General features: G+C 39.8%; 1 protein-coding gene across 24 annotated transcripts in view; it reads right to left on the bottom strand.

Moving 5' to 3' along the window:
• Positions 1-27,089, bottom strand: part of TENM3 (teneurin transmembrane protein 3) — a 1,264,183-nt gene that overhangs the window by 142,907 nt on the left and 1,094,187 nt on the right. For 16 of the 24 annotated variants that reach the window (XM_077934193.1, XM_077934194.1, XM_077934191.1 and 13 more), the window contains one exon: positions 21,952-22,161. The exons of the other annotated variants lie outside the window; for them this stretch is intronic. In XM_077934193.1, the coding sequence (XP_077790319.1) occupies positions 21,952-22,161 (210 nt within the window). The remainder of the gene's footprint in view (positions 1-21,951; positions 22,162-27,089) is intronic. 24 annotated transcript variants of the gene reach the window in all.

The raw sequence follows: 27,089 nt of genomic DNA, 5'->3' as shown, positions 1-27,089 counted from the left end.
ATTATCCCAAATATTATCTGCTACATTTTATTTTTACAGTGACTTTTAAAACAACTTAGAAAACATTTATGGAATCCTAACTCGAATTCAGTTATGCAATCTCCATAGGAAATACATCTAATGGGAAATGTAGGGGTTAGTAACCCAGAAAATATAAGGAAAGTCTGTGTCCACTCAAGGTGTATGAGATACCTCCATCCCTCCCCCACAATAGAGCTAGGCTTCACTTCATTTTAGATATCAGTCTACAATGACAATGACAGTGTCACAATCTTTCCTTCTTTGGATTCTTCCCTCTCCTGCACACCCCAGAGTTGTAGCCAAGTCATGCTGATTCTCCTTTCAAACACCTAGCCCTTTCCCTCTATCCAGATCTTTTCAGCTCTTGCCTTCATTATGGCAGCATTTTCTCAAGCCTGTCCTACCCTTTACTGCACCTTTGTCTTTTCACAACATCCCAAAATTCCACTGCCAAGATCATTTAACTGTCTCACCATACAGATGTGACACCCTTCTTTAAATCACTGAATTGGCTTCCCATACCCTTCTGCATCCAACAGAAAGTCATTGTCCTTGCAGTTAGAACTCTCAATACCCTCACCCTCTCAATCTTTCTGCCCTTGTATCCAGAAATATTTCTTGCCATTTTAATTCCTCTTGGTTCTACCACATTCAGTGTTCTCTACATGTGTTAGACATGTGCTAAAATTTCTTCTATGGGAATAAAGGTGATCTGAAGTATTTAACCTTAGCTAGAATAATGCCCTAAATAAAGAAAGTTCACACCATGAATGAATGAACAAATATATGTCCAAAACCTCGGGAATGTTTTTTGAGATAGGGATGCTTCCAAAGACAAAAGGAAATAATGCTTGGTTTACTAAACAATGCATTTAGCTACATTACAGTAGCTTTAAATGTTTTGTTGAAAACAAAGATAGGCAAATGAGACAAGGAAAGAGTAAATGAGAGCAAAGAAGAGTAGAAACTAAAGCTTCCAAAATTGCTCTGAAGATACTCAGTAGTCCTTTTGTTCGTTAATGACTTTAATTAAAGTCTGTGAACATACAGGTGAATCCGACACTTTTTAGTGCGGGATCAAAGCAATGCTGGTCACAGAAACAACTTCTTTGCTCCACTACCCATCAGGTGTTTTCAGATATCAATTCTAGAAATGGGTATGCCTTTCAGTTTCACAAAAGATGTTCATTCCTTTGAATTAATGTGCCTTCTAGTTTAACAGCATGATGCATTCAGTAATTTCAAGTCAGACTAAACTTTAAAATGGCAAGGTAATTAAAACAAATTCCACCTTCCAGATTGAATCTATTTCAATTCAAGTAACTGAGCCCATTTTAAACAATGAAATGGCCATCACCTCACTATGCAATTGCAATGTCTATTATCTGGGGACTATGAAAGAAGATTAAAGTAGAGGTTTGTATCTTTGCATACCATTTTAACTTCCAAGAAGAGACAAAGGACAATAGGTAGAGAAATGTCTCCAAAACTGGTCTCAAGGAAGAAGGTCTTACTAAATTATTTCCTTGGAAAGACCAAGAACATAAATAGCCAAAAACCCCTACTTAGGCTGCAATCCTTTACAGACTTTGGGGCTAATTTCTGTGTAGAAATGTTTATGACTGCATTATTAATATATTTGAAATTCTTCAACTACGCAGAAGTTCTTGTTTCTTAAAGATAAAGAAAATATAGGGATGGAATATGTATGCCCTTCATTATTTGTATTTCATTAGTCAAAATCAGGCTGGCTGCATGTGCTTCACACCAATCTTAAAATCCACCTATTGTAGAACCACCCTCAGGTGTTTCTCCTTCGTGCAGGTGAATTTTAACGTCAGTTTGAAGCTAAATATGAGCACGTGTGGCCCAGCCATGCAATATTAAACTTTTCTTTTTACTGTGAAGCTTTAGTCCTAGGGCAGAGACTGCCAGAACAGATAAGAGATAGAGAGATCAGAGCTCATGACTCAACCCTGTTCATGGGTGCACTCTTTGATTTAGGAATCACACTGGATGAAACATGAACAAAAACCCAAAACGTGTGGCATCTAGGATAACCCCCTCACTGTGTACAACTGTTAAACAGTACAATATTGAAGGAAATAGTCTTCATTTATATTGTCATTAGAATTCACAGGCACTGATGTCTAAATTCAGTCAATTAAACTACGATAAAAAGTTTTACATATTTCATGAAAGAAAGATAAATGATCATATTAACTCTCCTTGTCTCCATGAACTCAAGGGCAAAATGAAAGAATTTAGGATTTTAAAGAAATGTGTACTTATAATATCCACACATTTTACAATGGAGTTTACATTTGTTTCCTTACAAAAAATGTAAGGAGCCTTTAAAAGCCCACCATCATTTAACTGGTAAAATGAAGTTCATGATTTTATAGGACTGACAGAAGAATCACGTAAAGGTGTTTCTGGCCACTATAGAATCCTGTCATATTGACAAAATAGCAATACCTATGAACACCAAGAAAGGCTACAAGACTTAAAAAGAAAATAGAAAAATAAGAAAATCAATTTAATCACACACACTCACGTAATCTTATCACAACCTTATCACCGTCTTTCTCCCTTGTGTAATGGGCAAATTATCTCATAGTACATTAGAAGTAACAGCTCAAAGCAATGGTATGTTTTAATGGAAATTATAGGTTTAAGAAACTGGCTGCACTTTGGGGACTTATTTCAACTTTCTTATTTAATAAAACTTGCATTAAATGCTATGAAAATAGTAATAAAAACAAAAAGCACAGGTTAAACCCCATTTTGACTTGCAGCATTAAAAAAATGATATAAAGTAATTGTCACAGAATAAGTAAATAAGCCATTCTTAAGGAAATCAGCCCTGAGTGCTCACTGGAAGGACAGATCATGAAGCTGAGGATCCAATACTTTGGCCACCTCATGAGAAGAGAATACTCCCTGGAAAAGACCCTGATGCTGGGAAAATTGAGGGCACAAGGAGAAGGGGATGGCAGAGGACGAAATGGTTGGACAGTGTTCTCAAAGCTACCAACATGAGTTTGACCAAACTGCGGGAGGCAGCGGAAGACAGGAGTGCCTGGCGTGCTCTGGTCCATGGGGTCACGAAGAGTCGGACACGACTAAACAACAACAAGAAGTAAATACCGTATTTTTCGCCCTATAGGACGCACTTTTCCCCCTCCAAAAATGAAGGGGAAATGTGTGTGTGTCCTATGGGGCAAATGCAGGCTTCGCCCCTATGGGGCGAAGTCACGCAGCTCTCCCACCGCTTTGCGGAGAGCTGCCTGTTCTGGGGGCTGGCTTCCCTGCGCCTGGGGAAAAAAAATTATTCCCCCCCTTATTTCCCCCCCAAAAAACTAGATGCGTCCTATGGGCCGGTGCGCCCTATGGGACGAAAAATACAGTAAGTGGTGAAGGAGGAGAAATAGGAGGAAAGTAGTGATGGCATTCAGCAGGGGAATGGGGAAGGATAAGGTTATATCCGTGGACAGGCGGAGTCCCCAGATCCCGAGCGGTCGTCCCCCCCCGTCATGTGGAATAACGACTCAAGACAACGTGCTATGGGATTAAATTGGCCACAACTTTATTAAATTTCAAATGTGGGTAGACCTTGGCTCAGGCATTGGGCGTTCTCCCTCCCCAGTCCTCAGCCGGGGACCTAGGGAGCATTAGGGTTATCCAGTGTGTGTGTGGAGGGGGGGATGGGCCAGCTCTGGAGAACATATGTTCAAGCAGAGATAGCCGCCCCCGTTACGCCGCCGCCGCAGGGGAGAGCAATGACGACCTTTCGGCGTACGGTCAAAGCCTCCCTTCAGAAACCCCTTTAACGGGGAACCCTGGTATCGCCGCCACAAAGAGGAAGATGGACTAAAGGATTCCGCCCAAGGCCTGATACTGCCAAAGTTGTGACGTTTTGCTACAGGAAAGGTGAAACCTGCCAATGCAGGGAAATTCCTTTCCGGCCCTTTAACAGCGACCTTAACGTAGCAGCGCCCGCATACCTGTGAAGAAAAGTCAACCTGCAAAACCTGTGAAGAACAGTTAACCTGCAAAAGAAGACATTAACTGAGGGTGGGTAGGGTGGGAGAAGCTCTGGAGCCAAGTGAGGATTCCCAGGTAAGATCCTCCCTCTATTGTATGGGCAGGTAATCCCTCCCCCTACCTGGCCTGGTCTCCTTGGCAACGGTTCCCCCAGGTGGGATTGGACAACTGACTGAGGTAGGCGGGGACCTCCAGGTATCCCACCTGAGGGAAGGCAAAGCCAAGCCTATGCTAATGGGGCCGCTCCAGATCTAGGGCTGCGCGCGTCCATGCAAAGGGCGCCCCCCGTTTTAAGCGGGGAGCGGTCATTCTAATATTTTGGGAAGAGAACTGTTGACGGTTATCCAACAGCTTAGAAGGGTGCAGATATGTGATTCTAGAACACTATGACTAGCTTGTTCTACTAAATGCCTAGAGGGTTCAAAACTAACAGCAGGAGCCACTTTTGGTAAAGAACTTCATCAAACTGCAGGTGATGTTCGGTGTGGGGCAGATAAAGACATGGCTGCAAAGGAACAATTGGGAGCCTTAATTGTTCTTGGCAATCACTGCTGGGATTGGCTGTACTATAGAGTTTCCATAGTTCAGCTGATCCCTGGCTGAAGAGGAGTTAGCCCTGCCCATCTGTCTCAATGGCCCACTGGGATGGGGGAGCTCAGAATTTGTTCTGCTGGCTGAATCCTCTTGCCCATTTTTTGGGCTATATGCTACATGCTAATTCCATTCATTGGAACACCTGCTATTTATTTATTTCATAAAACTTACATACTACTTGATTGTTGTTTTTTAAACCCTCAAAGTGTTTGGAAACAATATGATTATTGTAGCAGCTAGTAAAACATAGGCCTGGAAATAATTTGTAGAGGGGAAAAAAAGAAAATGCTAAATTAGAAAACCATGATCCATCTTTTAAAAAGGCACAAACAATGCTTTGTAGATTTTGTCTATCATGATATTAAAGCCTATATCAGCCTAGTGAATATCTCCATAAATATATTAAATAACCCACTTGGGTCACAATCAGTGCTTCCTCCAGGAGGTACTCAAGGGTACGCAGTACTGGCACATCTTAATTTTGGTTAGAAAGCATGGCACTTACTGTAAAAACTTCATGATGAGTGCTGGCCCCTATTTTTCTAGGAAAAAACCCACTGGCCACAGTTATCTACGCTAATTATTTGTGACAGACAGACAGACAGACAGACAGACAGAAAGAAACAAAAGGTTATCTACTTGTATGTAAAAATTTCCCAGCTCCCTTCCTTGTGGCAATTCTTACTTACCATAAGCTATAGTGGGGGGGCTGTTTATAACCTAGGTCTATGTCCAAGTAGTGAAGCTTCTGATGCTTCAGCAAGAGAGGCTAAGGGCAGTATCCAAAAGTGTAGTTCCATTAGCACAAGGACTTTTTGGTTTCGCAATGAAGCTTCTCCTTCTTCTCTTCTGTCATGCAGTTTTTCCCAACCCTATGAAGCAGATTTGCAGGAAAGCTTGTGCAACACATGTAGAGAGTAGACTGAGGGGAAATTCTATAGCAGAAATGCAAACCCTTGTGCTAAAAGAATTACTTCATTGGATACTGCCCCATTTATTTATTTTAAATACTTTAATGCCAACCTTAAGCAAAACATCTAGGAAAGCTAAAACTAAAAAAAGTAGCAGATAAAAGTAGCCCACAAAACTCAGCACAACACCTAAAATCAGTCTGCAGGCTGCTTATGACAGCAGAGTTAGCACCAGACAAGCCTCCTATGGAAGGGCAATCCACACATGGAGCATCACAACCAAGAAGGCCCTTTCTCCAGTCACCACCCATCTAACTTCAGGAGGCAAGGGGGCCCAGAGAAGGGCCTCCAGGTATGACAGAAGGGTTCATGGAAGCTCATGCGGAAGCTCACCTTTCACTGAGAACCCAGCTTACAATTATAACAAAGTCTCGGTTCATTTTCTAATAGGCTCACAAACATTCAGCTCTCCCAGTTCACTGACCTAGGTATGAAAACGGTATATTGGAATGCATCCCAGTGACACTGGACATGCCTGAAGAAGCTAAAGAGTGCCCATAATTTGAACTAGCAGGCCTGCACCTTTCACAATAAGGAAGAACAACACAGAGGGTTGGTAGAGAGCTTCTCTAGATGTGCCAATATTTTGAGCTTCTGCAGAGAATTCTGGAGAAAAAACCCGAGTTTTCTCAAGAGTAGTCTTAGAACAAAGTTAACTATGGTGTGAGGTAGAGCTATCATGCTTATTGGTTCATAAAAGACTTGCCATTTTGAAGAAGATTATTTCAGTTCATGGGAGCTATGTTTTCAGCCAGTCTAGGCAAGTCACGTGATTCCTAACTGCCAGGCACTAAGCTGAGCTGTCCCACAAATAGCTTATGAAAAAGCTGTGATTGCAAACAAATGTCAAAAGCTGTTACTGAATTCAACTCAACTCAACTCAACTCAACTCAACTCAGTGCACTAGAGTCTCAAGGCATAAGAATCTAGGAAGAGACCTGCTGGACCAAAGGCCCACCTAGTCCAGCATTCTGTTATCACAGTGGCCAACCAGATGCCTATGGGAAACCCACAAGCAGTATACACATTATTTGTGATTCCCAGGAGCTGATGTTAAGACACATACTGTCTCCAGCACTAGAGTAGCCATGGAGATAGCCTTATCATCTATGAATTGGTCTAACCCCCTTTTAAAGCCTCAAAGTATGCTACTATCACTAAATCTTATGGGCCTGAATTCGATAGGTTAACGATGCATTGTGTGTAAAAGTATAACTTCATTGGATGACCTAGGTTATATAGGATGATTATAGGGAACTGCAGCCTGTAATGGAGCGAAAACTCACTGTCTATATATATGTATATATATTTACATACATGTTTCATTTCTTTTACAGGGAGAAACTAATATCAATAAAGTGAAAACATGATATGCCTATTTCAATTATGAAAAAAGATGCAATAGGTATTTGTTATGCAGGTCTTTGTCAGGAAGTGGTATGAGCTGGAAATTTGGATTTCTCCCAATTAAATAGCTGTCCTAAGGCAGGCACATTTTGAGAAAATCACCTTTTACTGAAAAGTTTGTATTCCATTGAGAGTTTTAACAAATGCAATTGAGGAAGAAATGCAAAGGACATAATAAAGGGGGGGGGCAATAAGAAAAGCAAAAATAATAAAACAGAGTTTTTAAAAAGTCTACAAAATGTTTTTAGGAAATAATGAAATATAAATTAAGAAAAATAGGTTGCAATGGGGAACAAGAGAAGAGAAGGGAAAGACAAGATATGGCATTTCTTTTGGGAAACTCACAATTTGTAGTATACAAGTGATATATACCGGTTTTTTTGCTGTATAAGACTCACTTTTTCCCCTCCTAAAAAGTAAGGGAAATGTGTGTGCGTCTTATGGAGTGAATGCAGGCTGCGCAGATACCCCAGAAGACAGAACAGCAAGAGGGATCGCTGCTTTTCCTGTGCAGAGATCACTTTTGCTGTTCTGGCTTCTGGGATTCAGAATATTTTTTTTCTTGTTTTCCTCCTCCAAAAACTAGGTGCGTCTTGTGGTCTGGTGCGTCTTATAGAGCGAAAAATACTGGTATGTGTATGTTGTGAAGTGAAGTCACTGGCCAGAGCTGATCCTCTTACAGTGATATCCTATACATGCTTACTCAGAAATAAGTTCCACTATGCTCCATGGGACTCCCAAGTAAGCACGCACAGCAATGCAATGCTAATAACTTAATCACTCCTCTTAGGCAGAATGTATACCTTGCTACGTGTGCACATTATCATTAAGAAACGGAACATTTCACAACAAGCTACAGTGAAAGAATTCCAGCGATGCCTGTGGCTGAGCTGGAACTGGGACTAACTGGGGTTTCTGGAGGGGAGACCTGAATTTTGGCAGTACAGAGAAGACAATCAGGTATAGGTCAGCACCAGTGAGAACTATCTACCAAGCACTTTTGCTGTGCAGCCTCCATTTTGACGAGCTTATATTTCACTCTGTACTAGTCCTGCTGAAATGAGCGCAAGTTGCAGGGCAGTAACATTTATGTGGTGTTGTTTATATGAAAGCAACGGTTTTTCATTTGTAGTCTTGTAATTTATCTGGATTCCCATAATAAGCTGCATATAGCACAACTTATCACAGGGGCTGGTAATTGCCAGTTGACCAGCTTCATTCACACACACGCTCAGCTGCCAATTTCCCTCCCCTCTCTGCTTTGGAAAGTGGAAGACAGGAGCACACAAATAAGAGGAAGAACCTTTTCACTGGAGCACTCCATCTCTATTCATGCTTGTAAGAAGCTGTGGTCTCTGTCGCCTTTAATTCCAGTCTTCCCAGAAAGCAAAGCTAGGCAGAAAGAGACTGATGTGTGAGAATAAAAGAAGGAATTCTCTCACTGGCTTGTTCCCAGACTCAATGAATCTACCTTCCCTGATCACATTTTCTTAGCAGGAGGGAAAGTAGCCAGACTGAACTGTGCCAGGGAATGGAGGGTGTGAAGGAAATGCACATGTTTGTGCTACACGAGAATTATGGTATTCTGAGTTTGGATCAATCTAACTAGCAAGCTATATACAGCCCCCAGAGTATTGGCACATTCTTTTCACAGCAAGATATGTGGCTCTAACAAAGACATGACTTTGAAGAAGAAGGGATAAGCAGATAAAGGCATACTCAGTTGTCAGTGGCTCCCATTAAGTTCTGTGGAACAACCCAAATAAGTTGCTCTCTGGTAAGCAGCTGGAAGGATGCAAAACCTGATCCTCACCATAAACGTCATGGCGACCACTATCAGTGTCTCCAAGTGCATCCCTTTGCTTTTTCTAAATAAGATGAAAAGGCATTCTTTGAAACTGTTGTTTTCTTCTGATCTGAGTCTCAAGGGCAGATTAATAGCCTTTTTACCCCTAAGCAGTATTAAGTACCAGCCTATTAGAGTTACTCTTTCCCCAGGAAAAGAACAGGGGGTGAGGGATGGGGACTGCTGGAAGAACTATGTATTAATATCTAAACTCCTTTCATCTGGTGTCCCTACCTATGAATAATTAATTGACCTGCTATCCCATGAGGATCCATCACATCATCTTGCCACGTATCCGTCATTGAATTGTCCCATACCCCATAGGATGTAGAATCATTTTCCCGAAGCTATATGCTGTTGCCAGAAGAGGAGGCCGAACACCAACTCTAAGCCCAGCAAAGCTCACTTAAGAGCAGTTGGGGCAGGTTCTGGTTATGAAACAGGTTTGGATGGCTGATTCTGGAGTCCTAACTCCAACCTCCAGCTCTTCATTTCATCTAATTTCATCAATGTGCATAACATGTGAATGTCAACATTTATCTCAAGGGATAAGAACTCTCTTGAACTTGATGTTGTTTCCTGCTTCTTTGTGTACTTTCTAAATATCATGTGGGCTCAGTTCAAGCATGATCGGACTAAGCAAAATGGAAAATACTTCCTTATTCAAAGGTTGATGAGCCAGCACAATGGGAGTCAGACAATAGCAGTCTGGTTCCCATGTTGCAGCAATAATACTGGCTACAAATAATTGTCGCTTATCAACATAATGTCACATAAATGTTAGATACAATTTTTAATGACACAGTTAATAACCATTTTGCATGGGGGTTCCGTTCTGGCCCCCGCATGCATTGGCCGAGCACATACAAGCACACTCCATCCCTGTTTCTTCCTTTTAGTGATGTTAGATCACTTCTGAGTTCGGCACTATGTGTGCATAGTAGCGTGTCTTTCAGATGCGCATTAATCGGTCATTGCCTGTACAGTCGTACCTTGAAAGTCAAACAGAATCCACTCTGGAAGTCCATTCAACTTCCAAAACGTTCAGAAACCAAAGCGCTGCTTCTGATTGGCTGTAGAAAGCTCCTACAGCCAATCGGAAGGTGTGGAAGCCTCGTCGGACGTTCGGCTTCCAAAAACAGTTTGCAAACCGGAACAGTCACTTCTGGGTTTGTGGCGTTTGGTAGCCAAAACGTTCGAGAACTAAGCCGTTTGAAAACCAAGGTACGACTGTACTGTTAAAATTAACTCTTCACAATATAGAAGGCACAGCGGGTTAGAATAGGGAAGAACAAACTTTAATGGTTAAAACTAATTACATATTACTAATGTACATTGAAAAAGATTTGAAACTAATAATTGTAAGATGCATTGTTTTGTGAATTATCTAAGGAGAATAGCCACAATCTAAAACATCACTAATAAGACTCTCCTACAAAACCGTAGTCGTGAAGAGAAAGTCTCTTCAGTGTAGCAGTGCAGCAAAGAGATTTCAAAGCTAATATAATTTTTTTTGCATTTCTATCCTGCCCCATTTCATAGGATCAGTGTAGGTCATAACCTCATTCTAATATTACTGAAATGCATCCTGAGGTAATATTTCATTTTAAGGAATTAAAAATGTAAGATTCTTGAATTTTAATTTTTGGCTATATACGGTAATTATAAACCTCTGAGGCTGTAGCTAAGCCAGTGGCAAAATAATTTTTGTTTTTTTGATTGAGACAGCATTTCTCAAAGGGCTACAAATGATTTACAACAGAGCAGTCCCAAGGAGAACATTTTTACTCCAGTACATATAGTTTAGGGATTGCAGCTAACACTATAGTCTTGGAGCATTCTATATTTATCAACCAGAATTTTCTACTCAAAGGATACATAGCAGCTTTAAGAAACACCTTTTGGATTTGTCGTTTTTATCACCTCCATCTAGAGTGCCTGCTGACAGATCAGCAGCATGTCAGAAATGGGCGAAGAACATGAAGACATGAAGTGTAAATTTCATGAAGTCTGTTGCTCCTACTATGCCATATATTTTTGGCCAGTAAGACAATATAAGTACTTGGTTTCAACACCCCATGTTGTGCATCTCATCTCAGTAGCAATTACAGCAAGAGTCCAGCTGTAAAAACCTGATGGAGATGCTGTGCAGATTCAAAGAATCAAAAGCACAATTCATTAGAAGTGCTTCACTTGGTTTCTGAAGCATTTTCGCTACAGGCACACACTGGCAGAGGGGTTCAAGGTCATTCTTATTCTTGCCTTTTTCCTACTCAGCAGAGGGCAAGCTACTGGAAAGCAACGCAGAAATGGAAGATTACTACAAATACAACATACAATTGTTCATGAAAGAGTGTTGGGGGGTGGGTGGAAAAAGCACAACACAAAAGAAAGAAAGAAAGAGACCTTGAGCTCATTTTTGAATTAAGCACTCTCTATTACAAAATAAAAATCGGCTGTTTTAATACCATTTATAGCAAACCATACTGACAGCTATCTGAAGCAACTAAAATATTCATAAAAACACTGCAGTCACATTTTTTGTTCAATAATAACCAAATTATGCTACTTAATATTCGGACATCATAACAATAACCCTTGATAACACAAAAATCAAACGTGTTGACCACTCTTTAAAGGATTCAAGAAGCACATGCACAAAATGGGTTTTCACTGTTTCACTATAGGACTGCAGTCTGTGCCAATGTAACAAGGCTGCTGTTAACAATTAGCAGTATTCTAGACATTTTAATCATGGCAAAGCTGATTATTCTTGGTAAGCCTTACTCTCTTTTTTTCTTCATGCAATCAAAAGCTCCAATTAGGTTTTTCACACTAAGTTTTCTTCCCTTAAAATACTGCCCTTCAGTATGTGGGTTATGACTTGAACTTAGCTGGGTTTCACCACCACAACAACTCTGCCTTTTGGCGGGGAGAGGGAAAGGAGAATAAGAAAAAGGAGGGGGCCTATAACAATATATTAAAGATAAAAATAATATCTCATTATTTTTATTACGTATTTTTGAGTTTTTACCATGCATTTTTATGTTGTGAATCACCCTGAGAACTACAGATAAACAGCGGTATACAAATGGAGAAAAAAGTATGTTAAGCCTGGATAAGAAAAACCTGATATGTGATATGATATCTGAAATATCTGAAGGGCTGTCACATGGAAGATAGAAGAAGCTTGTTTTCTGCTTTTCCAGAGGGTAGGACCCAACCCAATGAATTCAAATTACAAGTAAGGATATTCTGATTAAACATTAGGAAGAATTTTCTTACTGCAAGAGCTGTTCAACGGTGGAATGGACTACTTTGGAGGGTGGTGTACTCTCTTTCATTGGAAGTTTCTAAATAGAGGTTGAAAGGCCATTTGTCGGGGATTCTTTAGCTGTGACTAGATGACCCTTGGGGTTCCTTCCAACTCTACAATTTTATGATTCAGTTGTAAGACTGGCTAAAATTTGTGGTTTTATATTGTGAACAAAATAGAGGACATACAATAAAGATTAATTTTCAACTATTACACAAAACTTTATATATATGTATGTAAATAATGACATTCAAAAGTCTCTTGTGAAATATGCTGTTTGGAACTCTTACTAACTTCTCATCTTCAAGTCAGAATATCTTAAGACTTCAAGGACAATCACCAGGGCACAAGCTTGGAGAGTGTGCATGGAGGTCCTGGGCTGCCCAGACGACAAGACCCCCTCTTGGCCTCACTGATGTAGTTCAAAGGAAAGGAAAGCAATACATTCAGCACCAACCTGGCTACAGGAGGTGCCAGAAGAAGGTATACAAGATGCCATCCAACCACCTTTGGGACTCTACTCCATATTTGTGTAGGATTTGCTCCTTAGCCTTTTGTACTCAACAAGGCAGTCGGTATGGATTTTTCCTCAGGGTTTACTCCTGAAAACTTTCTCGCGAATCAGTATAGCTGAAAGGGGGTGGAGGTCTAGGATCAGAGTATTCCTTCTCCTAGATGGACTACCTTCCGAGATTGATGAGCCCCATCTGCCCCTCAATTCCCTCTATAGCACATGCAGAATCTGCCTTCTTGACCGTTAGACTTGCTATTGGTCTTATCCACTCAATCAGGCAGAATCTGTCTTTGCATGCAGGAGACAGACAAATCCCTCACTCACGAGGGTTTGAGACACATCAGGTAACCTCACCTGTTTTAGCCAACCAGTCAAAGTAATTACCTGGGGTGTGGCCACTGCTGCATGCTGACAGCTTCTAGGAGATACAGATGAGAGTGGAGACCAGTGGTGGATGAACTACCCAGATAGAGCATGGTGTGACCCCCACCAAAGGTATTTCCCCTCCCCTAACACCCCATACACCCCCTCAAGGCCAATATCTTCATAATTTATAAACATGTTTTTTTTTAAGGACATGTAACTACTCTCCAAATGCAATTACCTAAATTTGTATCCTCTGTGTGTGCATTTAATTTTCATGAAATTATATTATTTCTTATTTATTTCTTTATTTTAATATGCTTTTTATTAAATAAATAAAAAGAATTTTTTGTTTTAAAAAACCCCAAATGCCTCTTTGTATATGCCACCAGTGACTTAAAAAATTGCTAACAAATTCAGGTTATGGTGGTATGCACTGATCCTAGCAGTACTCCTATAAAGGTTAGAGATGGTTAAGGGTGAGGGCTTGGGGTAAAGAATGGGGGTAGAGAATGCTCGACAGAGGAAGGATTAATTAACATAGATACCAGATCTAACAAAATAATACCCACCTGCTGGTAAATTTTGCAAAAGTTGGGAATGCTCCAGCCATCATTAAGCATTTAGTCCTCCTGATTTCAGTAGGAGAAATAGGCAAGTTCACTAACTGTTTGAAATCAGTGAGTCTTAAGAGTGCTTAAGCTGGATTGTCCCATTTGTTTCTATCCGCTAATATTCTGTCTTACGGTATTGCAAAACTGGAGAATCAATTTATGTCAAAATCAAAATGGCTTAAGTGTTCTCGCAAGCAGGCTACCACTCAATTCACTATAATAAATTATCACATTTTCCTTTTCTTTTGGCTTAGAAAAGCTATTTCATACTTATGAATTCCAATGATCAAAATAATTCTGCCAATTACGGTGTTCCATTCTGCTATGCATAGTCAACTATGTAATGCAATAAACTATGCCTGAATGGTCTGTTTACCCCACAGCAAGTTACAAGGAAAACTCTTTCCCCTTAAAGGACTTGTCTCTTTGAAATGCACAAACTGGCAAGAAGCCAAGGGAAGCTGGTGCTTAAGAAACCAAGACTGAGCAGTGCCTGTGTGCATTTCAATCTCAGCCAACCGCAGTAAATGTTATTGGAGTTTTTGTGCTGTAAAATTGCTGCTTTCATGCCCGTTGCATCTGACAATAGGAATCCTTGATCTAGCATGAGGGAAGGAGGTTGATGTGCCTTCTAGTCAAAATTCTGCATTCCTTAAAAACCAGGGATACTACTTCAGTGTGCTCTTAATGGGTTAGTGACAGCAAGATTCATGTCAATGGTGCATCCGGACAGAGAAAGATACTAAATGGAGAAGTCTTTTGTAAGAGATGGGGAAGAGCAGAAAATTTATTCTTTTAAAGTTACCCTGAAGCTTTAATGGGAGAAGGGAATACATACAAAGGCAAAGGTTGCTGAATGAATAGCTGAAATCTTTTGCAGCATCTTGAAAGCTTCTATTTCAATTTGCAAAGATTCTTGCTAGAATCTGGGTTCAGATTTAAAATAACTCTAATGATGCAGGGGCAGATCTACTACAAAAGCAATGAAGCTTAAGTTTCAGGGGCCCCAATATTGGAAGGGCCCCAAAAGCAACACTGGTCCATCTTGATTAAAATAAACGGGTCCAGTAGATTCAATTTGAGTCACTCAACTCAAATAGATTAATTCTGGAGGGATATATTTCCACGAGTTCACTTGTTCACGAGTTCAATTGTTCACTTTCATGAACAATTTCCACGAGTCAGTAGTGCAGATGTTGAAAGGCGGAGCGTTGTGGCAAATTGGCCGTTCTGCACTTAAATTCTTTCTATATATTGTCTCCGGAAAATGACATTGCAAAGTTCTCCAATTATGAAACTGGACGTGAATATGTGGCTAGAAAAACCAGAACAAGAATAATAGAATCATAGAATTGTAGAGTTGGAAGGGACTACAAGGGTCATCTAGTCCAACCCCAGTGACTTTGACAGGCGAGAAATTCAGGACAGCAATTTTAATCAAAATCTGACATGTAGTAGGGTTGTTGTTTTTAATGTGGTGATCTGACATGGAACAATCTCACTGAAGAAGATAACAGGGGTTACCCAGACCTCATTGCTGGTTGCGAAGGGTCCCCTCTAACAGTTCAAGCTTCAGGGCTCCAAAAGCGTAGGTCCACCACTGATGATATGCAACAGGGATTTGAAAGCTGTGACCCTCCAGATGTTGCTGGACTCCCAACTCCCATCAGCTCCAGCCAGCTTGGCCAGTGGTCAGGCATGATGGGAGCTGTAGTGTAGCAATGTATGGAGGCCCACAGGTTCTTCATCCCTCATATGCAACTATTTAAAAAATCATAGTAAAAATATAAGATTTATAAACTAGTTTCATTTTCATTTTGGTGACCCTAACCAAATTTCACCACTGTCAACACATTCAGCAGGATTTTAATATTATATTAATCTGGGAGAGGTATGACCTTAAAGTAAGCAATCTTATTAATAATGCACAGTAAGCTGAAATGTTGCAAGCCTGCTAAAGTGGTTTGCTGTACATGTATTATCAATGCTATTTAGTCCATTTTTCAATAAATACAATCACAGACAGAAATATATACAATGAATGGACAGAATTTAAGTACAGGTAGGACTTGAAGTAGAATGTTTAGGAGCTCCACAGAACTTATGCAGTGGAAAAAAGAAGTCAGCTAAGGCTGATAAAATTGCACATTCTTCCAACAGGATTTCATCCAAAGACACATTTATATTCACTTTGCCAACACCATGCATTATTTTATAAAACTCTCATTGCCCCCACCCCTTTTCTAAACTTAAAAAATCCTAACTGGCTTTCCTTGCAGGAACCAGATTTGACAACAGATCCATATTTTTATACAGGAAGCTGCTATGGTCATATAGAGAGCAGAAGGTAAAGAATCCTATTTATGAAAAAAAATGAACACTCCTTCATATACCCCTATCATATCCCTCTTATTCTCCTTTAACTCTTTCTAACTTAAAAAAAAACCCCTCTCCCTAAACTAACAACAATAACAACAATTGTTGCAAGCGTTCCTCATAGGGAAACTACCCTTTTCCCATGAAGGATGGACAAAATGAATTACACATTTGCAAAGCAGAAAATGTATGGAATCCACTGTACAGGATGTGGTGATGAGTACTAGCTTAAATGTTGGCTGGCAGCGCCAGGCAGCATGGCTGGGCAGCTGCCCCTGGCCTTCCTCCTCTTTCACCCACAATGCTACTTCTGGTTCCTCTGTTAGTGTCACCACATCCACTTCATGTTGTGTGTGGAAAGGTCCCACCCACTAGCCTCCATACCAGTAGTGGACTTTTACTGACCAGGAGGATTAGAGATAGGAGCTGGGGGGGGGGAGACACCCATTTTCACCCATTGCAATGGGGATGGTCTTATGGGCATGGTGCTGATGGAGAAATGAAGGCTGAAGCTTGTCATGCTTAATGGCTTTCAAAGGGGATAAACCAAATATATGCAGCCTCCAGGTTTCAGTACCATTTGGGGCCAAAAGGGGGTATAAAATGTTTATAAAAAGAAATGAACAGGCATACTTATTTTTCACGCGTTGTTGACGAGAGTTAAACAAACATTAATCTGGGCTTCCCCAGTTCCGATATATCGGGAATGCTTGTATTAATTTAAACTGGGGTCTTTGTGCCAAAGTTTAAGAATGGCGGAAGCCTGGTCTCATTAACAGGCTTATGAAGTCTACAATGATTGTCCAAACCAGGTCAATGTGGGTGTGTGTTCTCTTAAAGCTGTGAAAGCCATAATCAGTAAAGGAGTAATTGGTCTTGGCTTCTCTCTCAGGTAACATATATTTTTAAAATATTTTTTTTTTAAAAAAACTGGAAAGCAAATATAACCTACAGCTGTTTGTTATAACCAATTGCCCACCACTTTGTATAATTTGATTTTGGTAGGGATAGGTTGAGATGATGGGGAACTTTAATTTGCTCTTGGCAGAAGAACTGAATGCTTAATTAAACCGAACAACTGTACATTTTATTTCACATTAGAGGAGCAATGCTGACAGGTTTTTGGCAGGATGATTAAAAGAAATATATATATATATATATGCTAGATTCATCAAATCAAAGATCAGAATAAGATCAAAAATAATTTGGCTGGTACTCAGGAACATTTGTTGACTTTTAAAAGCCACTCCATTTTCCTCAAGCATGTTGAACAGAGAAATTAGTTGAACTGTACATAAAGGATATTGACCTCCTTCTTTATTGTCTGGTTTTGTATGAGGGGAGATTAAATGCCTTTATGGCTAGCTACTGAGAAATGCTTCAAGCATTCCTGTGCTAGTGCTGTGTATAAATCATAACAAATCAGTGGGTTTAGATGAATACAACATGCATTTTTGCAAAATGTACATGAACAAGCTTGCTTCATATTTACTGAGGGTTTCCCCCCTTCAAATTGTTGTGTTTGAATAAACATCTTTGTAGTGTATAAACAGTTTTACCAAGATGCCTGTTATTCCCGTTCTAAATGTATTTACTTGAAAGTAAGTGCCATTATTCACAACTGAACTGTCATTAAAACAACTGTGTTTAGGGCTACCATCTAAATGTTATTTTGTCTACACTAAGGGATACAAGGCGGGGAGAGAGAAAAAAATGGATGGGAAATAATGTAAGAACATGAATAGGTTTGCACAGAATGCCAGGGTTATGTTAAACCTCAGTAACCTCAGCAGATAACCTTTGAATCTTCAAGTCCAGTTTCTGTTAGACTGAGTCTACATGTGTTTGTTTGCTGATGATCTAACCAATTCATCAAAGAAAAAAAGCAAAATATGTACTCTTGTTTAAGCAGACAAGAAACTAACAGTGAAAACATGTACACCTCTACTCAGAAGAAAGCCCCAATGAATTAAATGAGACATTTCCAGGTAAATGTGTACAGGATTGCAAACTAAAAGAACAAGTCTCTTCTTTCTGTGAATTTATATAACGTTTACACCAGAGCATCTATGACAACCATCTCTTTGTAGTTGGTTTTTGATAAGCCTTACTCTGTAAGCTACAGAACTAGTCAACCACCTCCATTGCATAGGAGATGCTTGAGACCTAAGTATTGCCTCTTCCTATGCAAGCTTGCTTGTTCTTCTAAGTCTCTGCAGACATTCGAAAGGTGACCCTGGTAAGAAACCTGCCAAATTGCAGACAATTCAGTCCAAAGGCTTTAGTGCTAGACATTATTTAAATTGTTTTTACGTTGGGGAGAAGTAAAAGACATTCATTGAAATGTGAAAACACTTCCTCTGTGTACAAGCCTGATGAGCCAATCACAATGGAGCTCTCCTTCAGCTCTCCTCTATCACCACCTACTGCAACAAGCTTGCAGACATTATTCCTGCTTTCAGCAGTTAAAAAACAAAAGTCTGGATTGCTGAGGTGTCACAATGTGCTTCAAGAGCCCCCACTTTGATTCGCACCACCTTGTACAGATCCCACTTCAACTCTGACAAATAAACTCTGCTTCACCTTGGGATTCAGGACTGATCTGAATGCAATGCACCTCCGTAGTATACGGTATATTTTATATGCTTTATATATAATAAATGAAGAGAGTACATACTGCTGTATAAAATGATTTTATAAATCCGCCCAGATTGTCCAGTTCGCCACTATTACTGCTGGTTGCTGATGCATGCTAAATTTGTATTTATTATTGTTGTTTGATAGGTAAACATATATTTGCCTTGCCTAGCACAGCACTTTGTCTTATGAGGCACCTGGATTACTCAACTCTGCTGGTACGCTCCAAGTTCTAAACATGCTAATGTTATTGGAGTCAAATATTGTGTGATAACAAAAAAAAGTACGTAAATGTCATTTCAGGGGTGGTAAGAAAAATACAAATTTAAACAACGATTAGAGCACTGAAAGAACACCACACCTAAATGGCTCACTATCATATTATGAGCCGATTGCTAACTAAAATTTTATATACCTATTTACACATCTGTCAACTAATGTTGCAGTAATAAAATATAGGTGCCCTTATACTAGAGAAACCAGGCCACCTTTTGCAACGATGCACTGATCAGAATTTTTTTCTTCTTGTTTTAAAACTTAGGAAGTGGTAGCACTTTTTTCATTTCCCTCAGGAAACACACCTGCACTGTAATATAATCCACTGGCAGAAAAGTTTTCTTACTATCCAGCCTACATTTTCTCTTCCTAAATTTTATTGCTCACAAATAAATTATATGCAATGCACAGGGATATATCTTCCACTCTTGATGCTCTGTTTCTTCCCTGTCCATTTTTAGCCAGTATGTGCAATATATATCCAGCCTTTCAAAGATTTCCATGTGTATCAACCCCTTCATCTTCATGGTTAGTTTTTTTATACTTTAAAATTGATTTTTTTTATATCCCCTCTTCCTCTTAAAGGAACCTGGGGCAGCAAAAGTATCTAATAAAGATGCAATTAAAGATAAAATGAAAACATATTTTAAACATTTAAAAACTCTTAAAAACACTTAGAAATTGCTTTGTGGCTACATATTATATTTTGAATTACAAATCATTTCATTTGTATACTTTGAAATTTTTCTTTCTGCTTACTATTCTTATGCATTAAAACAATAAAAAACCCAAAAGCATAGAAATCATGAAGCGCAATAAAATATGCAACCATTTAAGGAAAAATGGCTCTTTTTATACCATGATTCCCATTTTTACATACCACTGTTAAGAGTCTGCTTGACAGCCACACGACATGGAAACCTTAGCCCTGTTGAGACATTCAGCCTTATCAGCCTTAAGGCTGAATACAGAGCCAAGACTGTACATGCCAGTCCAAAGCTTCCTGCAAGTTAGGTGCACCCACTGCACCATCCAAATTTCACATGCCTCTCACTAATATCCGAAGGGGACACCTAAGTATATTCATCCTAACATGCTTAGAAGTTGCCTCATGATCAGGAACCTTGATAACACAATGAACTTGGGGACACCATCATTTCCCCAAAAAGGTTCTCCTTTTTTGTATGTTGGGAACATTTTCTCATAACACAGTATAATAGGATACCTAGGGTCTACTTCAAATTAGCTGCTTAAAAACTTAACACCCATAATAAATATGGAAATGTGGGTGCTTAAACTCACTGTTACCACACCTCTATTTGAAACCCTAGTGTGGAGTCGCTAGTGTGGAGTACAGCATGCCAGAACATACACTGCTGTCCCACAAAAATATCATATCCCACCTGAATCAACTATTAGCCCTGCCAATGGCAGCAGGGAGGAGATGATTGTTGCTGTCATTAGAGATGAAAATATATATAAAATGTTTCTTTGAAGCTAATTTCCTATCTAAATATTAACTGATTTTTAGTTGGGTAGTTATGTAAATTTCAAGATATCAAAAAGGATGTGATTCTGTCACTAATATTGCACACACACACTTTTCACACTCGAAAAATGCCCACACTCACACTCTGCAAAGGTCAACTTGTACAATGTGCTCCTTAGCACAAATAGGATCTGGGAATTATCAGCTGCCTACCAATCATGAGCCCTGTTTGTCCTTCTCTGTGCTTTACTTTACCTGAAATGTCCCTAAATGTATCAATGAGGCCTATCTCACAATAAATAATAACAACAACAACAACAATTTCAAAAACCACAAACTCTCATAATTTCCAACATTTAACTGCTGCCAAGCAAATAAATGCATAATACAACGGCAAAAAAATGTGTGGCATATTTGGGCTTAGAAGGTAGGCTACATATTGCACAGTGAAGCAGCTGTGTCAGGAGGCAGCTACTGGGCTGGGAAGCACTGGCAAAGTATTGAAGGTCAGCGGTGTATGCCAGGCAGCTTACCCTGCCACTCTGAGCTAATCCTGTTGCCTTCATGTGTTCATGGAGGATAGATACATGGGTGCTGCTGCAGTCTAAACCACTGAACCTCTTGGGCTTGTCGATCAGAAGATCAGCAGTTTGAATCCATTTGACAGGGTGAGCTCCTGCTGGTCTGTTCCAGCTCCTGCTAACCTAGCAGTTCAGAAGCATACCAGTCAGCACAAGTATATAAATAGGTACCGCTGCGGCAGGGAGGTAAAAACAGTGTTTCCACGTGCTCTGGCTTCCGTCATGGTGTTCCATTGAGCCAGAAGCAGTTTAGTCATGCTGGCCACATGACCCAGAAAGCTGTCTGTGGACAAATGCTGGCTCCCTTGGCCTAAAGCAAGATGAAGGCTGCACCCCATAGTCGCCTTTGACTGGACTTAACTGTCCAGGGGTCCTTTACCTTTTACCATGGAGGATGCTGTCCCACTGGCAGCACTGGGCTTTTTTAAATGATACAGGAGAGAGGGTCTTCTCTGTCAGCAAAATGTCATGGGCTAGCGCTGGTTGTGTTCAAACATTACGGATTATCAGTGAGCTTACGAAGTCATTTTGATACAGGCAACTAGAGTATATTTATACAGCAAAGCTGAGCTAAATGAGATACAACTGAAAAAGAAACATCTACAAAGCTAGGCAGGCATTGACTACAATTCTGTACAATTAAGAATCAATGTTTCCTGTATAATGAAAACGCTAATACATCTCAATTAAATTAGGACCTTTTCATTAAATATGTAAGTAAATAAACAACAAAAAGTGATTCTGTCTTCTTATTTTTGCTTGGTTTCAACAAAGTAAATCTACTTGTGCTTTCACATATGCACTTAAACAACTTCGCTAATATTTCATTAGAATGAAGAAACAGGATAAAAAAAAATAAAAAGTGCACTTAAACTATGGACAAGATGTGCTGATCTTACCATGACCTGAGGCAAAAACTGAAACAGGACCGGTCTGTACTAGATAAGAGCTGGCAGTATAGTCCTCATCAGTGTCAGAGTCCTGAACTGGCTGGATAGCACTAGTACTTAGCAACCATCTCTGGTTGTCATGGAGATTAGGTGATGGAGGAGGGGAATGTAAATGCTCAATAACGGATTGACTAGATGAAGAGGATGGCATGGGAGGACCTAAGGAAAAAAATAAAAAAATTTTTTTAAAAAAAAATGGTTAGGGTTGTATGAGTGACAGATCAAAAAACACTGTTTACATCCTTCAAATTATATCTATTTATAAAAGTTTAATAAATCATGGTCAAACAAAATGACAGCACATAATGAAAATGTTCATTTGAAATTCATGATGCTATGGATAGCTTTTGGTATTGACATTGTATATATGATGCTTGTTTTCCTGAACAACTTAGTTTTTAGAACCTAGTTGTATATAATAGCAGAACCGGATAATTTAATTATTCAGCTTCACTTTATTTTAATATTAATTTAGAGTTTTAAAACATCTCTGACTGCAAACTTTGACTCAATGGTTCTGCTCTGGTTTCAGAGACTAAGTATTTGCATAGCCCACTTGATTTAATCTATTTCTTCTTTATTGTGTCTGTAGAACAGAACAGAGCACTTATGAATCTGTAATCCTGTACAGGACAAACATCAGTATGTTTTACAAATAGATTGCAAGGCAGAAAATGACAGGAAGTGAATATGGATTTTATACTAGCAATAGAATACTTTTTCTTTCCAATATAATAATTTTTGAATGGCGGGGGTGGGGGAAATACCTATACATTTGACAAAAATTTTTGCTCAGACTCTTATCTCCTTCAATAGACAATGCTATTTTCCCCCTTTAGGCATGAAGAGACTGGGCTAGATATAAGAAACCTAGAGATCCATTTTCACAAAATTCCATGTTGCTAACATGCACGAATAATTTTTCAGATTTCATTGCATAGATAACAATTTATAACTATACACTGATCCAAGTTGAAATCCCACCTTACACATAGACTCATTGATCACATATTCAAATGTCTTACTTATCAAAGCATGCAATTACAGGTAGGTAGTCATGTTGGTCTGCCGTAGTCATAAAAAAAAAAATCCTTCCAGTAGCACCTTAGACTTAGAGACCAACTAAGTTTGTTATTGGTATGAGCTTTCGTGTGCATGCACACTTCTTCAGTATCTGAATAACAAACTCTAAGGTGCTGCTGGAAGGATTTTTTAAATTTTGTTTTATCAAAGCATAGTTTAGTGTGACATGAATGAACCATAGCAAGCCTTTGGATCACATGCTTCCCTGTCTCCTCCCCCCTCTGTGACTGCAAGATGCTTGGAGGCTACTGTTTTAAGTCACCCAGAATGACATGTTATCTGGAACTATGGTTAACATTAACTATGGCTAGTTCAAATAAGCCAACTAGACAAACCACAGTTTAAAGATGTGTTTTATACTAATTAGAGCAATGTCAACCACAGTTTGTAAGTCCAGATGGCATGACAAAACACAGTTAACCAGAAGTGGAAATGAAAGCTTCCAATGTCCTCCTTGCAGATGTATGGAAAGAGGGGAGGAGTATGTGAAGTTTGATCATGTCCATTAGAAGATTTTGGATGTGTCACTCTTGTATTCAATGTCCCATCTTATAAAATGGAACAGTGGCCACCTACCATATCGTCTTAGCCTTAGGACATGACAGAAGTAAATCTAAGTATGTGTGTATATGCAGACTATACAGTTACACTTCAAAAAGTTCATAAAACATTTTCTGTTGAAACAGGATCATATGCAGCTGAGCCAGAAAAAAAATGCATAGGTAATATATTATACCATAAAATGGCCAGATTTCAGGCATTCTCTTCTCTCTATAACACAATGGCTATGTAATAAGTGACTTTTAATTATGAATCCATTTTATATTATAGACCCCCTGTATGCTATCCAACCTGCATAACTTGGCACTGGCATTTATCTCTCTGCTGGATACTAGAGCCTTCTGCAGTCAACCTGTGGTGACAGTTATCTCTTAATTAAAACTCTACATGCAAATAGCATTACTGAAAAGTGCTGTAGCAGAGCGCACACAAAGCACTATTATTTGTAACTGCACAGGCCTTGTTATCTTCAGTTTTAATACTGGGCACCACTGTACTTATTAGTGTGAAGTTCTCCCTCTGGAAAATATGCTTAACAAATTCTTATTACTTAAGATAGTAATAGATATTTCCATAGTCATGACACATTAGGTTTTTTTAAAAAAATAAATTACAATGCTCCTTCTTTAACAGCATTTTTTATGCAACATCTTTTTTTAAAAAAACAACTTTTTTTAAAAAAACGACAACATAGTGGATGGTGAGCCATTTACCCTTGCGTCAAGAAGTATGCTCTTGAGTTCCAGACACCTCTGAATTCTAATGAACTGTCAGCTATATCTCAAGATACAAATCTGAGAAGAAATAATATATTCCCTTAAATGGAGCATTCAAAGGTGTTATTTATATACAAAAAGGGTGATTACTTAGGTGTTCATTTGAACTCAATAGTAATTCTTACAGAGCAGAAGCAGCTGAAGTTCATAAAACACGAGCTGAGGTTCCACCATTGTCACATCTCTTTCCTTCAAAACACCCCCCCAATCATTTCTCTCCCCCACCCCGGGGAATTCCCACACAAAGCCTTTGCTGCTTCTTCATCATCACAAGCTTCCAGCACAGTTCACTTACTGCATCTTTCCTAGACCCCGTTTGCCATCACAACAGAACCCACCCTTCACATTATTGTTTATATTTTGCTGCTTATTCATCCTCTTCCTCAGCTTCCTTGATTCTACTGCATGTCTGGAAGCAGGGCTTGGTACAGAACATGCCTCTGTTGTTATCGCAGCATATATTCTCAATGTGAACTGAAACTGCCCGATAGTTCTATGTGGTCACCAGATGTCTACTCTCTTTTGAAAAGAACAAGAACATTTTGCTTACAGGTGTCATAAAGGCCACAATCTTCAAAGCATCTATCCAAAGCAGCAGTAGATGCTGGCTTATTAGATTGAAAGGGGCACTCTCTCACCAGGTTCAGGCTAATTGAAGACCAGTGTTTTGTGGTCTCGGTGGCCACTACCAGTCACCAGTCTAGCTGCCACATTCTGGATTAGTTGTAGTTTCCGGGTCACCTTCAAAGGTAGCCCCACATAGAGCGCATTGCAGTACTCCAAGTGAGAGATAACTAAAGCATGCACCACTTTGGCGAGACAGTCCGCAGGCAGATAGGTTCTCAGCCTGCGTACCAGATGGAGCTGGTAAACAACTGCCCTGGACACAGAATTGACCTGTGCCTCCATGGACAGCTGTGGGTGCAAAATGACTCCCAGGCTGCACACCTGGTCCTTCAGGGGCACAGTTACCCGATTCAAGACCAGGGAGTCCTCCACACCTGTCCCCCCAAAACAGTATTTCTGTCTTGTCAGGATTCAATCTGTTAGCCATCCTCCACTGAAGAGCACCCCTGTTAAGTTCATGGAAAAACTAGTTTTAGTAGTGTGAAATTCCTAGTTAAATTATTCAACAGTAGGAAACAGCTCAAACTGTGCAATTAAAAGAAGTCTGTGTACGAATTCCCCACAAAGAGAGATATTTTTTTAAAAAAATGTTGTTGTAGCTATTATGGCAACAGCCGCTACCTAGCTAGTACATCATTAAAGGAGGTCAAGTTAAGCAATTTACAATCAAGTATGGCTTTCCTCCAACTTTAGCAAGTAATTTTGTGTGTGACGATCTGAGTTCTAACTAGCATACATTCAGTTAGACTAATCTGGCATACTATTCTTGCTGGGTACTTTTTTGAAAAGCTAGCAAGCGTAACACATTGCTCTGTGCCAAAGCCAAAGTCTGTATAGCCAGACAGAACTCGGCATGAATCTCAAGTTAAACATAAGGGAATGTTTCAGGGGGTTGAGATTCATAAAATATTGTTTTCTTGGTGCACAGGCCAGCGAAATCCACAGCCGAAGTTCTTTTGTGAAGCTAAACTGCCTTTAAGCAATGAAGCAGTATAAAGGAGACAGCTCTTGCATCTTTAGAAAAGCTCCCAGTCCTGGAATCTGGGCAGGGACCCCCTGACTGTTTCCATTCTGAAGGGAGCCAACTCTTTTTAAAGCTTCCATGCCTAATTATGCACAGCTGCTCCCGATTAAAGCTGAAGCAGGTAGACTGAGTTTTAGGAGATGCTCTCTTAACAGAAAATCACAACGGTCCTTTAAAGTCTAACTCTCCTAAATATGAATATCTGATCATGCTTAGCTTTCCCAAATGTCTTTTCAGTTGTATACACACTCCCTTTTGGAACAGTGAAACAAAAGTGACCTGTGTCTACACAGAGGCTTCAATCTAGTGCATTGCTTAGGTCACACTGAAATCAGATTTATTTTATCCTAACAAGACTCCTGTGCTGGGCCTCAGACAAGCTCTGCGTGGGCCTGCATACAACTATCTGCACGCATGCCCTATTGGTACTTAATTGGAATAATAGAATCAACAGATTAGAAGATGGGGGAAACACAAGAACAATACCATGAACACCTACTGATATCAATGGGAAAAACTGAAGTTACTCCGCATATTCAAGTACTTCTGGGTGTGGACTTCTCGAGTCTAATTTGAATGGGGGAAAGTGGAGTAACAGCTAAATAATTCTCAAATGGGTCTCAAACCCTCCATGAGTGAGGGACTTCCCCTGCGTGCGAAGACAGGCTCTGGTGGATTCAGCAGACAAGAACAACAGTGGGTTCAATGATAAAGAAGGAAGTTCCTGTAGTTGCTGTAGAGCAGGCATCCCTAAACTTGGCCCTCCAGCTGTTTTGGGACTACAATTCCCATCATCCCTGACCAATGGTCCTGTTAGCTAGGGATGATGGGAGTTGTAGTCCCAAAAACGTCTGGAGTGCTGAGTCTGAGGATGCCTGCTGTAGAGGCAAGCAAGGGGCAGGAGGATATCTTTGAGAGAATAAAAGGTTAAGGAGTAAACTCCATATATACTCTGTCCAGGCTTGCTCCCTGGAGATGTCACTATGTGGTTTGACTTTGACCCTGGAAGCATACTC

This window comes from Podarcis muralis, chromosome 9 (genome assembly GCF_964188315.1).
Source record: "Podarcis muralis chromosome 9, rPodMur119.hap1.1, whole genome shotgun sequence".
Lineage (NCBI taxonomy): Eukaryota > Metazoa > Chordata > Lepidosauria > Squamata > Lacertidae > Podarcis > Podarcis muralis.
The sequence above is the reverse complement of the archived record's forward strand: the minus strand, read 5'-3'. Positions and strand labels throughout refer to the sequence as shown.